At 28.5% G+C, this 16,074-nt stretch overlaps 1 protein-coding gene across 1 annotated transcript; it reads left to right on the top strand.

The window, feature by feature from the left end:
• The first annotated feature begins 11,751 nt into the window (after positions 1-11,751).
• JAG (C2H2 and C2HC zinc fingers superfamily protein) lies at positions 11,752-14,274 on the top strand. The gene is made up of 5 exons (XM_020382067.3): positions 11,752-12,114; positions 12,235-12,329; positions 12,808-12,939; positions 13,171-13,258; positions 13,425-14,274. Coding segments are annotated over exons 1-5 (711 nt in total). The 5' UTR covers positions 11,752-12,112; the 3' UTR covers positions 13,819-14,274.
• Positions 14,275-16,074: the final 1,800 nt, after the last annotated feature.

The following is a 16,074-nucleotide window of genomic DNA, read 5'->3' as shown; positions in this document are numbered from 1 at the left end:
TGTTATTTAGTTGAAATGGTCTTGTAATTAGGAACAAATGTAATACATATTTTTTTAAAAGAAAAGTCATGGTGAAATGGAAAAAATAACACATGTACCAACAATGTAAAAAAAATCACATTGTCAACCACTTAGAATTTTTCTTAACTATATTATTAATATGAAGTATTTATAACATATTTGAATACATATTTAGAATCTAAGCAAGAATCACATCAATGAATGAAGAAATTACTTTTTATTATTTTTGTTGGATGTAGAAAGAGAGTAGTGATCAATTTTTTTTTTATTTGATTGCAAACACACACTAACTTTACATATGACTAATTTCCACTAAAAACTCTATTAACAACTTTAATAAGATCTCTTTTTCCAATAATCTTTTTATTATTAATAAGATTCAAACATAAAATTTTACTTCTAAAAAACTCAAGTCAAATACCACTCAAAGTAATATATTTATTGATCTATACAAATTACTTAAAAGTTTCATACAATAATTTATAATTGATTGAAGGTATAAAATATTGTGATCATTTAGTTCAACAAAATAATAAATATAAATTTTATAATAAATGATAATTTTTAGACCGATAGTATGAACCCATTCTATGCAACATCTATCTATTTCATTGGGAATAATGTAAAATATATATATATATATATATATATATATATATATATATATATATATATATATATATATATATATATATATATATATATATATAGAAGGAGAGAGAGAGAGAGAGAGGAGGGGTAGAATCCCCTTATTCGAAAAAAAAGTTTCGATAGATTTATTTAACTCAATAACTCATATTTTATATCCAATTTTAATGATTTATGTCAATTTTATAAATTTATAAAAAAAAATTATTTAATATTTCATTTTACAGGAAATTATAAAAATATTTTATATCAATTTGAATTCATATAAGAAAATATCATATAATTTTTATATTTTTAAAAATTTATAGAATTAAGTTATATATAATTTTTTACTTAAATAGTTAGATGACTAAAATTCAATATAAAATATAAATTAAATGAAATAAATCCATAATCACTTACTTTCTGAAGTAGTTAGAGATATTCATGAACGCATTTTTGTCATCTTGCAGTTAGATCTTCTTCAACTCCAAGAAAATGGAAGTAATCAACTAATTAATATTAGGCTACCGTAAAACAAGGGCATTCGGTATTCCTCAGTCCTCACCCTACCATCCGTCCATCCGTCTATAGCCATTGATCCAACTCTTGTAATATTCATTGAACTTCTGCCTTCTCAATTTCTCTCATATTCTACACTTTACTCATTTTTGGCCCGATTTTAATACTAGATCTGGATTTTGGTTGGAATCTAACTTGATTGATCAAACTCTTGTAATGTTTGGGCCCAAATTTATTGGGCTTCTAATTTTCCCTCTGCCATATTAGGTGAGGGCTCGTTTATCACACTACAACAACATTGTCTAGCTAAAAAAAAAAACGAAAGTCCAACACTATTGTCTACTCATCCAACATAAAACTAAGACTTTTGTTAATTAAAAATATTTTGTTTTTAGTCTTTTTTTTTTCCTAAATACCCTTCAATTTTTCTCTCCCAACAAATACTCACTGAAAATATAATTTTACTCTTTTAGAAAATATCTTATAAAATATACTTATAAAAAGTACCTTTTAAAAGTGTAAAAATACACTTTTGGAAATATTTTTTTAAAAAAGTAAAATTATACTTACAAAAAGTATTTTTTGAAACAATATATTTACTTTTTTGAACGGTACTTTTTTAAAATATGTTTTTACTCTTTAAAAAAGTTATTTTAAGAAACACAAACACAATTTTAGAAAGGATAAAACTTATATGCAGTTTCTTAGGTACAATTGTTATTGTTCTACAACTAGAGTTAAAGTTTTATCTTGGTATTATGCACTTGAATTTAATACATATCTCTTTAATATATATTTACATATGCTATTGAGGTAAAACTCTCATTTCAATTGAAGAACAACACCAACCACACCTAAGAAAGTAAAGAGCCGTACTTGGGTTTTATACTTTTAGAAATTACATTCCAATAACAATATAAATATTATTTCCAATAGAATATTTACTGTAAATCCTTTAACACCTCTCAAATTTAACAGCTCAACAATTCCATTTCACAATATTTCACATGGTAACACTTTACACAACTTTTTGTTAGTTAGTATTTCTTGAATAATTTACTAGAAGGTCACCCATCTCCAAACTACTCAAATTCAAGCACACTTAACTGTGAAATTATTAGATGATGAGCTTTTGAAAAGAATATGTACCTTGTAGAAAATGTGTATTATTAATTATTTCTTCAAGTCTACGGTTTCACACTTGTACAAATCTTTAAATCTCTTTCATTCTGATGTGTTCAAATTGTTATACTGAAAAATATAAATGTTTTTTTAAAAGAATAAAAATATACTTACAAAAAGTGCTTTTTGTAACGTTATATTTATTCTTTTATAAAATAATAAAGTATGTCTCTACTCTTCAAGAAATATATTTTAAGAATCATAAAATACAATTTTATAAATTATGTTATAATAATTAAAAATATTATTTATAATCAATTGTTTATTAAAAAAAAATCAACCAGACATGCCTTTCTTAACATCACCTTAAAAAAAAATCTACAACCTTGCATTTAATGTATGGAATATTAAAATGAGGTGAAAAATTAAGGATTAAAAAAATGATAAAGTTAACTATACAAAAAAAAAAGAATTTAAAGAATAATAAAAACTATTGATGAGTGTCATCACTGTTAAAGAGAAAAAATCAACAAAAAGAAAATTAAAACAAAAAATAAACGAAAGGTGGATAGAAAGAGATAATAAACTAACAAGAAAAAGAGTAAAGGAAGAGAGGTGAATAAAGATGATTTTGGGAAATAAAATTATTTCAAAAGAAAATAAATTAAAAAAATATTTATTCTTTTAAAAACAAAATATAGAAGGGAGGTTTATTTACTAATAAAGGAAGTATATATATATATATATATATATATATCATTAATTTGATTAAAACTAAATCACTCTTTTCCCCTAAAATGATATTTTTCCCTAAATAAAACCAAAATGAGCATGAAAGATTTGTTAAGAAGACGCCAATAAGATAAAAACACTTAAAATTAATCTGAAGTTACATGTATTATCGTACTAATTTTTTGAAGGCTTAATTATGCATGTTCGATCATAGCTCGTAGTTTCTGTTTTGTTTTTCTCAATTTTTATAGTTAAGCAATTTTGGTATGATTACTGTTAGTTAACTTTAATAACACTGTTGCAGTTTACTAACGTGACTCTTAATTATACTTTTGGAACCTGTAATATTTAATCCGCAATTTTTACTTTTCTTATTCTCTCAATTTTTTTAAATTTAGCATATTTTTGTTAGTATATTCATTAGTTGACTATCAATTGACTTTATATGAAATGATTCATTATGAAGTGACACGACTGTATAAGTGATATACGTTATATTTATCATCTTATCTTTTAATATTTTACATACAATAAATATAAACACATACTTATTTTTATGCCACAACAACATATAATGTCAATTGTACCACCTAGTCGACTAAAATGATCAATTAATAGATGAATCAAAATTGACTAATTTCAGAAGTTAGAGTACAAAACTGACGCAATTAAAGAAAAAGAAACCATAAGCACTTATTAAGGATTATAAGAAGGAAAATGCTTTATTTTTCGAGTTTATTCGTCGATTTATCCTTCAAAATCGTTAAAAAAAAATTAACAATTGTCAATTAATTTTAATATAAATATGAATTTAATTTAAGATTTGCCAAAGTTTCACAAGTTAGAGAATTATTCGGTCGTTCCGTTTCTAAAGTCAAAGCATTACTCTTATAAGAAAATTAAAAATGTAATATAAAATGAGCCATATGATCATCTCATATCAACTTTAATATGTTACAACCTAGTAGCTATATCATGTCAGAGTAAATTAACAGTCAATCATGGTTATCTGACATATAGACCAAAATTATTTAATTTTTAAAATTAATTTTTTATACATTTTTTAACCTAAAAATTGAGGACTTAAGTTCTAAATTATGTCAATAGTTTAAAAAGTTGCAAAGACAACAAAAATATATGATAAAACTCAAATGCAATATGATTAGTATTATCTTTCAATTAGAGTTAAAATTTTATTTTAGTACTATATGTAATAAATAATTTAACTAAATGTTAACATGTACTATTAAAGTAAAACTAAGATTTTAATTGAAAAATAATATTAATAGTACCTACAGTATCGTGTCTAAGTTTTATCTAGAAAAAAAAAATTATGTTTGAGAAGTTTCTTTAATTATAGTCGCTTAAATTGTTAACACTATTAACCAATTATTCGTTTATGTTAATATAATAATAATAATAATAATAATAATAATAATAATAATAATAATAATAATAATAATAAGTACAGTATAAAATATATTAATTTTTTCGAAAGTATGACACATATAAGGTCAATGTAATCTGAAATTACTCTGTAAAGGATATCTTAAGTTAATTAATTAAACTTATTATTTTAGAGAAAATTTAAACTAATTTTTCTTTTTGCCATCAGATTTTTAATTTGATAGTAGTGCGATTCTACTTTATATCTAGTACATTGGCTATTAAATTCTTTTTATTATTATTTGAAGTTACATAAGACTAAAATTAAATATGTCTTATTTTTATTGGAAATGTTCACGATAAGAATATAAACAACTTTTATATATATATATATATATATATATATATCTTAATTTTGTTCTTTTATTATTTCTATAGTTATACTGAAATGTAATTACATTTGTTTTCCTTTTGCAATAACGAATTGAATGTATGTGATTGAACAAAATATTGTTGGAAAAGGCACAGATAAAATGACGGAGATGGGATATGGTTGTAGTCTCTATAATAAACTAGCATACTTAAGTGAGACCTCTTATCAGACTTTGATCACGTAAAAAAGAGTGAATCATAAATGGGGCATGTAGGATAGGAGAAGGGTAACAAGTGTGGGTGTTGGTGAGTGTGCCCTCGGGCCTTGTGTGTGATTATGCTATGTGTAGCTTACTTAGAGCATGCCACTTAAGGGTACTTTTCGGAGTTGGTCATAGTACTCATTTGAGTGTAAAGATTTTAGTGGTGCATTGTCTAGGCAGCCACATCAATGCAGAGCTAGCCAAAATAGAGGGTCGAGATTAGTTTCATGCTATGAAAGAAAGATGCCCTCGCACCAACCAATCTTGATGATATATATGGTTTAGTTTTATTAGGCTACCGTACTATGTTGAGTCCACTTTAGTTCTTTGTCTCTGCAAATTGAGGCTACTTTAGTTATTTGTAGTTGGTATGGAACTTTATTGAGAACAAATTATTTAGTGTTTCATGTTTGAATATTTAATTAATAGTACCAGATGTTGTTCCCGCTTGGGAATGAAGGTAAGCTACAATCAACAACAAGTGAGGGCTTCCCGTAACATTCTGGTGAAAATAATAGGAGAAAGAACCGGGAGTGGATCCAAAAGCATAAAGACATAATGCACGAGGCCTACTTTTTCTAAGAACAAAAAAGACTCTATATGCAAATGGAAACTGCAAGCTGAAAAATCAAAGTAACTAAACAGCTATTCAATCACAGAAAGTTTGAAGCCATGATCTCTCAATCCCTTGTGGCAAGCACAGTATGTAGTCCAGAGCTATCTGAGAAGAGTGAACAATAATAACTAGTGACATCCATTTTTGGGGTCTGCATATATAAGACCAATCACCCTACCATCAATAATTTGACACTGATTCAATTAGGTGAACCAGTGTGTAATTGATGGAAATTCAATGCTATTAGGGATGTAGACAATTCTCTGATTTGTCCTCTCACCACCACCACCACTTGGTACCAAGATAGTGATGTAACCTTCATTGTTTCTATCTGCTAACTAATTGTTTCCAAATCATGAGTTATTTTTCTTGGAAAATATCTCTTTCTTTACTTGTTCCTCTAAAGCTCCAACTCCTTTTTGTTTTTATTCCTTTTATGTGTCTCAAACCAGTCACATGGTTCAACTAAATTTGCACCATGTCTTTAGGTCTATATAAAATTTTATCATGGGAAACCTTTGTCTATCATTGCAAATGAATTTCTTTTACGTTATTTCTACCCTTATAAGTGCTAGAAGATTACAACCAAATAAAAAAACATCTAAAATTAAAAGGCTAGAACTAGAAGTAGCTAGGTAGGTCGGACCCAATAACAAAATATCAAATTTGAACAAAACAGTCTCCATACATACCAAAATAAACTAGATATGTTGTCAATAAGCTAACTAGTAAAAAAAAAACCCTAAAGTAACAAAAAAGAAGGGATTTCCATGAGTTATCACAAGAGAGTAAGATTCTAGACAAGGTTGTCAATCCCAAGAATTTACATAATTTCATTAATATTTTATAAATTCAAATATTAAATTTGTTGGAGTTTACTTAATATAAAAATATGTTATAATACTCATAAATAACAAGTAATAATTCAACATTTTAACTCTATATTAAAGTAAAATAGCAAATTATAATATTAAAATAGTAATGTTTAAAAATAAATTATGCAAAATTTTACACAAAATACAAATTCTTAAAATAATAAATAAAAAATTAAGAAAAGACTAATTTTTGCTTTTAATAATAGAGAGCGAGACGTACAAGATTGCACGAAATTACTCAAAAGTGAATTTACTTTCAAGTTGTATAAGTGAATATGATCTATCTTGTAAACTCGGTTGTTATTACAAGTTGTCACTCAAAATCGACAATCATGATTATAAGTATGTCCTAGAGAACATCACTCATGAATTGAAAGATCAAAGGTTATAAAGATAAGAAATTATATTCCTAATATGATTAATATATGTCTAGGACTGGACAATAAGAGACATAAACACACCAAAAATTTATACATAGAAAAAAAAAACATTATTCCTATATAACAAATTTTAGCCTTTACTACAGATAGTGATATAGTACATATTCTTTCCCTTCTCTTTATGCTTTTTTTTGTTTCTTATAATTAGGTATGTGTTCTAGTTGGTATGTAACAATCGGATCTAAGTCAATTGTAAACTCTTTAATTTTAATATTAAGTTTGATTTTTATCGATAAAAAAGTTGTGAAGCATGCTCTCTTCTATCATTTATCTTTCTTTGACATTTTATAGATGTAGAAAAAAATGATTTTAGTAATAAATATATAATTGTATTAATTAATTTTAACTAGTAAAAGATAAAGAATATTTTCTTTAAATATTTATTTCCTTGACAATCATTTTTGGTAGAAAATTTTTGGGATGAAAAGGTTATCTGTACTTCAGCTTAAGGAAAGAAAATTTAAAAATCTTAGACAAAACTTGATTCTTCTATTCAGAAAATGTTTATAAAATTAAACTATATTTATCTCACTCAAAAAAAAAATTGAGAAAATAAATGGGACTAGAACTAACAACCTCCCAAATGCTTAATGAGGAAAGTTTTATTCATCGATAATAATATTAATATTTTTATTAGATTATTAACTGTGAAATTGAATTTTTGAAATTAAAATTTAACTTATGATATTCTTTCAAAAATAATATTTAAAGATTAAACTTTAATGTATGTCAAGAATAACAATTTTAAAAAAATAAAAAATCATAACATGAAGCATGTTTAGATTTATATATCATATTGAATTGTAATTAAGTCTCTTGCTTATAAATTAAACATACATTAAAACCTGATAATAAAAAAATGCATTGCACTAATTAACTAGTTCCGCTGCAAAGACATTTACTTGAAATTAAAGATTTTTATTTTTTATGAATATAATTGAATAACAATTGATCTGGATGTCAATATATATAAAATAATATAAACTGCACAATTCCAATAGTTAGCTGTGGTTTGGCTAGGTCATAGGCAACAGAGCCATTTTCATTCCAAAACAAAAAAGGCTTGCTCGCTATTAATGTGTGAGGTCCTTTTCTTTTTCAACATTCTAGCAATGCATTTTTATTAATACAAAATGTTTATATTTTAGTAATTATGCATTTTATTCTAGAAACTTAGTAATGCATTTGCATTTTATTTTATTAATACAACATGCTTACGTTTTGTGAATAACACAAGTGAATAAACCGGAGTGATAATTTGAATAAAAAGTTATGTCTGAGTTATTCTATTTATTCATTAAAGTAGCAAAAACTTATAGCCCTAAGACTGATTTAACTAGTGAACAACTCCTCTATCTGGTATTATGATTAATGATGTTGGTATCTGTTGTAATTTGTTAATGGTGTTGACTTAATTTTTTTTTCAAGGCAATAATTTTTTTTTACAAAGTTAAACACCAAGAAAAGTGTAAAAGTTAAAAATATAGAAGAAACATAATTTAAGTTTAATAGGAACAATAAATTAAATGATAAAAATTAAGCAAATAATAAAAAAGTATTAATATAATGATTCCTTTTGGATACATAGCCAATGCTACCCGATATTTATGAAAGTTGCTGTCCGTATCTGTGTAAACATTAATTAATCTATCTTTTTAGTCAGGTAAGGTGGATCATTTCCGATGGAGATAGAGGATTCAAAAGATATTTATCAGACCAAAGATAATTATATCTTAATTTGTCCACAGTTAAATCAACTTTTCAGGTACAAATTCAAAGGGAATGGTCAAAGGTGATCCATGAAGTTTCTTCACATTTTTGGGTCCATTTGTTTCTAATATTTTTAGAAAAAAAATGTTAATTAGCATATGCATTAAAAATTATGAATGTTAAATGTTTTTTTCAATGAAAAACAAATAAATTCTTCTTTTAGAAAACAAAACTTATCTAAATGCATATTTAACATTATCATAAATCTTTGACATCTGATAATTAATTATACACAAAATAAGTTATATTGTTCAATATTACTTTTAATAGGTTCCATGATGGTATTTATATGGATATGAACTACTTACTACTCTACACTAGGGGGTCAAGCTTTACCTAAATAAGAAGAAAATTTTGAATTGTTTGTGAACAGTTGATTATAGAAGTATATAGGTTTTCTGAACTTTAATGATGTGTTTGGATGAGGAATTTATATAGGGTAATTCATTTATTTGAAGAATTTCAAATTCTTTGAGATGAAATGCTTTGTTTGGATGAGGAATTTACAAAGAATTTGAAATTCAAGCATTTATGAAATTCCTTCAAATAGTAGAATTTTAAATTCTCCCAAAAATGGGAGAATTTGAAATTCCTCATATATTTGTTTTCTTATTTCACCTATATATTTTATCTTATCTCTTCATTCTTTTAATTATTGGATATTCAAAAATATTTTAAAATTATTAAATATTATCTAATATTAATTTTTAAATTTTTTAAATATTTAAAAATGGATTAATATTTATTTTATAAAATTTAATTTTAAAATCTCAACATATAAATATATTTTTAAAATCAATTTTATTATATAGAATCAAATAATCATATTCAACTTAACAATTTAAAATTTAAGAAATTTGAATTGACTCATCCAAACAAAATATTTTAAAAATGATAGAAATTAAAATCAAAGTAATTCAAATATCAAGAATTTAAAATTCCTTGAATTTGTAAAATTCCTCGTAAAAACACACCAAGGGTTAATTTGATTTGGTTTCATGTAATGATTGAGTTGATTTGAATTGATTTGAAACTTTTGGTGGTATAGACTAGTGTTGGTTCGTCTCCTGTGTTTAGACTTGGAACCTGTTCAGATTGCATCATTTAAGCGCTTGCACCCTTTGGCTCAAATTTATTTGTCAGAAACTTTTTTTTACCTCTAATAGATATCACCATAATCTGGTTTGTACAGTACCACGACCCCGAACAGATACTGTCCTCCCCACGTTTTTGTCAATAGAATCCAAATCTGTTTGAAGTTTGAAATACAAAGTTTTAATGTTTTGTTTTATTTGTTTAGCATTGCGTTGGTCATGGTCTAAACATCTCATCACAGTAATTTTCAATCTTTAAATATATCCGTTTGTATTAACTACTACTACTATATATATATATATATACACGAATGCGATGCACTTCCTGTCACAAGTAATGGTAACAACTTTTCAATTTAAATTTTGACTGCTAGGGAAGGAGGGCAACATGATGAAGACAATTTCCTCTACTGGTTGTAAGTTGGCATTGCTAGAGGTCTGAACATGCGAGAAATGTTTGTTGGATTTACTGCTTAAATTCATGAAGGACCACTTGAAAAGTAATGATATGTATACATACTTGCTAGAAAATTCAGATAGTTGGGGCGCGTTCATTGCATGAATCTTCGGGTCCAGGTTTTGAAAATATCGAATGTGTCTCATATCATATTATATCCTTCATAGTACCAACCAGCTTGTCAAGGCCCGGGCTGCAGTAGTGTGGTCCATGAATCACCTGATTTTAATGCCTAGCTAGCCCTCTTATTAGGTAGTGTCTTCTTTCTCCTTTATATCCATTTCAGGTGTGGTGGGGGAACCACTCACCTTAGCTTGTGGACAAGAGGCCCTCTAACTATTGTTTCTTTTTCCCATTTACACATATGCTGCTCCAAATAAGAGCCTCCACCGTAATTAATTGGATTCAGCCAAATTACGTTAATTTCTACCGTTAAAGCTAGCTAGCTTTTTGACTTGTAAAATCGATCAACACTAATCATTAAAAAAAATGTGAATCTGTTAATCGCTGATCTGCAACAAATTTGGATGACATTTTACCTAGCTAACTATCTTATAAAGGGGTCACTCTTTATAGTTCAAAGCAATGCATCTAAAGGGAACATAGAATATCATGATGAATGTGAGATATATATTAAGAAAATTCAAATCCATTTCTTTACTTTCTTCATGCACATCTATTGAAAAGGACTATGTATATGTAATCTATGAGATATAGCAACTTTCAAAGAATAAAACAACAAGTGGGGGGTCGAGTCTATCCCAACTTAGATTGCAAAAAACCCTAATGATAGATACTGATAGCAACCCTTCCTTGATGCAAGTCTAAGTCCCCCGGGTAGAATTTTACACCCAGAAGGAGGCATTTGAGCTATTGTGGACCATACATGACCTGTTCTCAAACATGCCCCCCCTCTTTAAGCACAATAACCACGCAAAATGTCTACGTACCCTATGCCTTGTCTTGCTTTCTTTCTGGTATAAATGTCATCTTTCATTCTTAGGGCAACCTTTAATGCTCAAAAATTTGTACTGTACATTTGATTGCCATCCTTTGTTGGTAAAGATTTTCTTTTCGGATATTAGTTAATTATTTTTTTCAATACATTTGACTGATATTATTTGAATATTTTTGAATCCTTTGTTGGCACCTCTAGTCAGAGCAAAAAAAAAAAAAAAAAAACAAAAAAGCAAAAAGAACTAGAGACTGAAGCAGTGTGGTATAGATAATATAATTAGTAATTAGTATCATTATACAATATCTAGTATATTCTTCATCGTATAACTCACATCTCTTTTTATCTCTTATTTTGTATAATTAAATTGTTACATGGATTTATTATATTAATATAATATCTCTATTAAAACTAATAATTAATACAAAAGCTTCTCAATCAGATTTCTTGCCCTTTCTGATTGTGTCTGTCTGTCATTTCCCAAGTCTCAACCAAACCAGACGAAGAAGCTAGATAACAATTTGCAAATACCTGATTAAGCCCCCCACTCTCACAGCCACACTCACGTTTTCTTTTTAAAGTCACGAGACCCACTGTCCCATTATACATTCAATTTTTGTGTGGGGGGAGTTAAGAGAGAGAGAGTGAGTGGCAGAGGAACTGATAGAGAACTTTCAAAGCTCTTTATCTTCTACCATCACTCAACTAGCCTCTATATTGCAGTCTCAAACTGAAAGTCTCACAAATTTTGTAAAAGGCTTTAGTTTTATCCTCCCATCAGAAAGAAAGAGTGTTTGCCTCACATCAGTTTTTTTTCGTTTCTCTCTTTCTGTCTCTCTCTCTCTTTCTCTGTGGGTACCATGTAGGTCTTCCCCCACTACTATACCTTCACACCCTTCTTCTGATTCATTATCTCCTCCACTTTCTCCTACTCTAAACCCTTTAACTTTCTCTTTCTTACGACTTTGTTGTTCCTTTACAGGAGACCAGAAGGAAACCCATTAGATCTTAACAATTTGCCTGATGATTACTCTAGAGATGGCAAACAAGTTCTCGAAGACCATGCCTCTTCACCCGGTAAACAGTGATGATCAGACCTACATATGCACCTTAAAATATCAAAGGAACATATTTTTTTTTTTCCTTTTTCAAATTCTATATCACAATCACACATCATGGGAAGTCTTTCATTTTTTATAGGAAACAAAATTGAACACTGCCATGGTTTGTTACCCATCCCTGTGGTATATTCTTTGACCATGAAACAGTGTTCATCACACTTTTTTTTTTTTGCTTCATATTTTATTTTTTGTTTCGTCCTTGTACATTTCCTTTTTTTTTTTTTCCTTTCTCCTTTCTCTCCTCTTCATTAAACCATACTGGAAAAGGAGATAAAAAGAAAAGGGAAAAAGGTTTATAAAACTAAAAAATAAAAAGCTTGCTGGGGGCGGTTAGTTAAATAAAATTGATTTGGTGATTTGGGTAATCGAGAATGGGCTTAAAGGGAAAGAAGGGTGTCATGGAAGTTGCTTTAATTGGATGGTTATGGTTGCAGGTTGCAGGAAAAAGAAAAGCGGCGGGAAGGATGGAAAAGACGAGTGTGGGAAGGTCTACGAGTGTAGATTTTGTTCCCTCAAGTTCTGCAAATCTCAGGCTCTCGGGGGACACATGAACCGCCACCGCCAAGGCTAGCACCTATCCTAACACTTTATTTTTATTTTTTCTTCTTTAAACATAACCACTCACTCACCGTTAATGATTTGCCCATCAAGCCTTGTCACTTCAATCTCATAAAGTTGCCTTGTTAGATTCCTGAAATTCGAGAGGGTCCTCCTCTTTTTAATTATTTCTTTCTTTTATTTTGCTTTTTATAATATTATTTTTATTGTCATTTGTTTCTGGTTATGTTTTTGGGCAGAGAGGGAAACGGAGACGCTGAACCAAGCTCGTCAGCTGGTCTTCCGTAGTGATCATAACCTTGCTGCACAAGCTCCTCCTCACTTAGGGTGAGCACCATTACTTGTTCAACACTTATATTTTATTTACTTCATTCCCAGTTTTTCTCTAAGTTTTTTAGGTTATTTTTCAAGATAGCTCACAACATTAATATTAGGGTACAAATTGCAAACACAACACTGTTTGATACAATTTAATTTGTGATGATATATTCAGATGCTGTACACCGGGAGGGTATCATCCACCAGGGGATCCAACAGTGCCTATGAGGTTCCCGAGATACTTCTCAGGTTCATCCTCAACTCACATGGCGCCACCACCGCCACCGCAACCATACCTATACGCTTCACCTTCGAGACCAGTGTCTTTTGGGTCATCGCACTTCCCGCACCAGCATGCAGCGAATGATTACTATGTGGGTCACGTGATGAGTGGGAGCTATGGAGGAGAGAGCACTAGCAGCTACACTTGCATTGGTGCACCGGTGGGGCAAGGAGGAAAAGAGGGAACAGTGCAGGAAGAAGGATTGAGTTGGGGAAGGGGGTATGCAGGAGCACAGCATCGTTTAGATCCTGCTTCAGCGATCAATCGGTTTCAAGATGGTTTCTAATGAGATTCGATGTCTGTTTGAGTGTTTTTGGTATGTGTTATGACTTATGAGATATCATAAAGACACGCAATCCAGAGAGAGAGACATAACAAGCTGACACATGGGGTCATGGGATGAGATGAGGAAGAAGAAGAGAGAGAGGGTTTTGGTTTATCTACAGTAACGAGAGACAGCTTTTGAGCTCATGGACACGCTCAGCTACTTTGGCTTGGAGCTGTGGGGTTGAGTGGGTGAGATTTGTTCTCAAACATGGTCTTTTGTATTGGTAGCTACCAGTTAGATATGAACTGAATCTTTCCAAATTTCCTTTTTACATTCACTTCCTTTTGCATGTCAAATTTTCTTTTTATTTCAATATATATTATATTAGTAGTAATATCTATCTCGAGAGATATTGACGTGTGTTTAATTTTTGTGGCAGTTAGTTTAATTTATCTAGTTGTTTTACATTCTGAATTCCTCAAAGCCCCGTCACTCTCGATCGCTCTCACTCTATATCCAAACCAAAATTGGGATCTTCTAGTTTCTTGAAATGCTTATGGTATCAGTGTCACACCATGCTTGCACAATTAGGGTAATAACACAGACAAGTTTTGGAGTCCTCTTGTGAAAAACAACTATCTTACTGAATGCTTCCTAAATAGGATATTCTAACGATCAAACCTGCAAAATATTTAATTTCTTATTAAAGAAAAGCTTTATCGATCCTTCCTCTCAATTTCCATAATGTTGTATTTTGAAAGTTTAAAATACAGATTATTTATTGCAGCAGACAGTGAATGCAGCTCTATTTAATTTGTTTGGTACATACCGAACAAAACTACTACCTAAGGAATAAAAACTCCTTGCTGTCAGCTCAAAGAACTTCTCCCAAATGCAGCAGTTTAGACAAAATATATATACCAATTTATATTTACTAGCTCATGATCATTCTTGAACAGTGAAGCACATGTAAATATTTGTTTATATGATACTAAGTTTAGTAATTTACTATCTAGTTCTCTCTTTTCTTTTCTTGGAAATTAATTTATTTTTCTTTGTATATAGATTCTTTTATGCATAATAATTGTGATATAATTATACATCATAAAAAATATTTCTATAAAACTTTTTTTCTTTTCAGGTTTCATCAATATATAATCCTGGTTATTTTTGTTCAAGATGCATTGATTCCTTTACTTGCTCTACAAAGGCCAGCACTTGACACACTGTAATAACATTTCTCTTTCAATGTTTAATTGGGATTTGAGAACCTTCATATAGGTTTTATATATAATCACTTAACAAAAAAGATATAGCTGTTTTTTTTTTCCAATTTGATTAAAAGATAGTTAGAGAATAAAATTATTTTTCAGTTACTCTTTGACAATAAATTATTATTACCTTGCTCTGTCAAAAATATATTATTTTTACTTGCATCCCTTAACAAAGATATATACCATATTGCTTCTTTTCTTAATTTTTGTTCCTCCTCGTGCAAGTATATTGTTATTGTCAAAATTGAATTTTAAAAAATTATAATTATAATTTTTTTCTGAAGTAATTTTAATTATAATTCTACCGTAATAAATATTAATTGAAATGCAATAAAAAAATATAATTAATATATACCATTATTCTAATATATATATATATATATATATATATATTTTCTGTAACGTGTAATAATTTAATTTTATTGGATACAGAATTATATTAAAAAAGACTAATTTGTTAAATGAAATTATATTTTTGTAGGAATCATAATAATAATGGTGTGTACGAAAAGGAAAGACGATGTTTACTGGCTTGATAGTGTTTATGGTAGATCCAATGGCGATGGCAACATTGGCTGATGTGGCACAGATTTAGTGGCATTGTGGTGATGGCAACTATTGACGTGGGAATTTAATGATGAAGAACTTGGTGGGTGACTGTAGTCAATGTAAAATCTCTTTACACAGTAGAATATAATTTATTTGTTTCAAAATTTAAAAAAAAATAATTAGATTAATTACTTGGGGTTAAAATATTATAATTTATTTGTTTCAAATTTAAAATAAAATTAATTAATAAAAATATATTTATTTGATTAATTTGATTTGCATTCTTGATCAAGTTGTTTTAGTATGTTTTGATTTTCAAGTTTTATCACTTTCAAAGAGACTGATCAATAAAAAAAAATTATGTATCAATTACTTTGATTTGAATGATATTTAAACACTTTTTAACAACAAACCAAATTTATTGTAGATCTTTTAGAGCTCTAGTGTGTTT

Source organism: Cajanus cajan, chromosome 7 (assembly GCF_000230855.2).
Source record: "Cajanus cajan strain Asha chromosome 7, NIPB_CcT2T_4, whole genome shotgun sequence".
In the NCBI taxonomy this organism is placed as follows: domain Eukaryota; kingdom Viridiplantae; phylum Streptophyta; class Magnoliopsida; order Fabales; family Fabaceae; genus Cajanus; species Cajanus cajan.
The sequence above is the reverse complement of the archived record's forward strand: the minus strand, read 5'-3'. Positions and strand labels throughout refer to the sequence as shown.

Excerpts from the sequence above, each read along its gene's own strand:
- JAG (XM_020382067.3), top strand. Across the intron at positions 12,940-13,170 it reads CATGAACCGCCACCGCCAAG|AGAGGGAAACGGAGACGCTG; the intron begins GCTAGCACCTAT and ends GTTTTTGGGCAG. Across the intron at positions 13,259-13,424 it reads CAAGCTCCTCCTCACTTAGG|ATGCTGTACACCGGGAGGGT; the intron begins GTGAGCACCATT and ends TGATATATTCAG.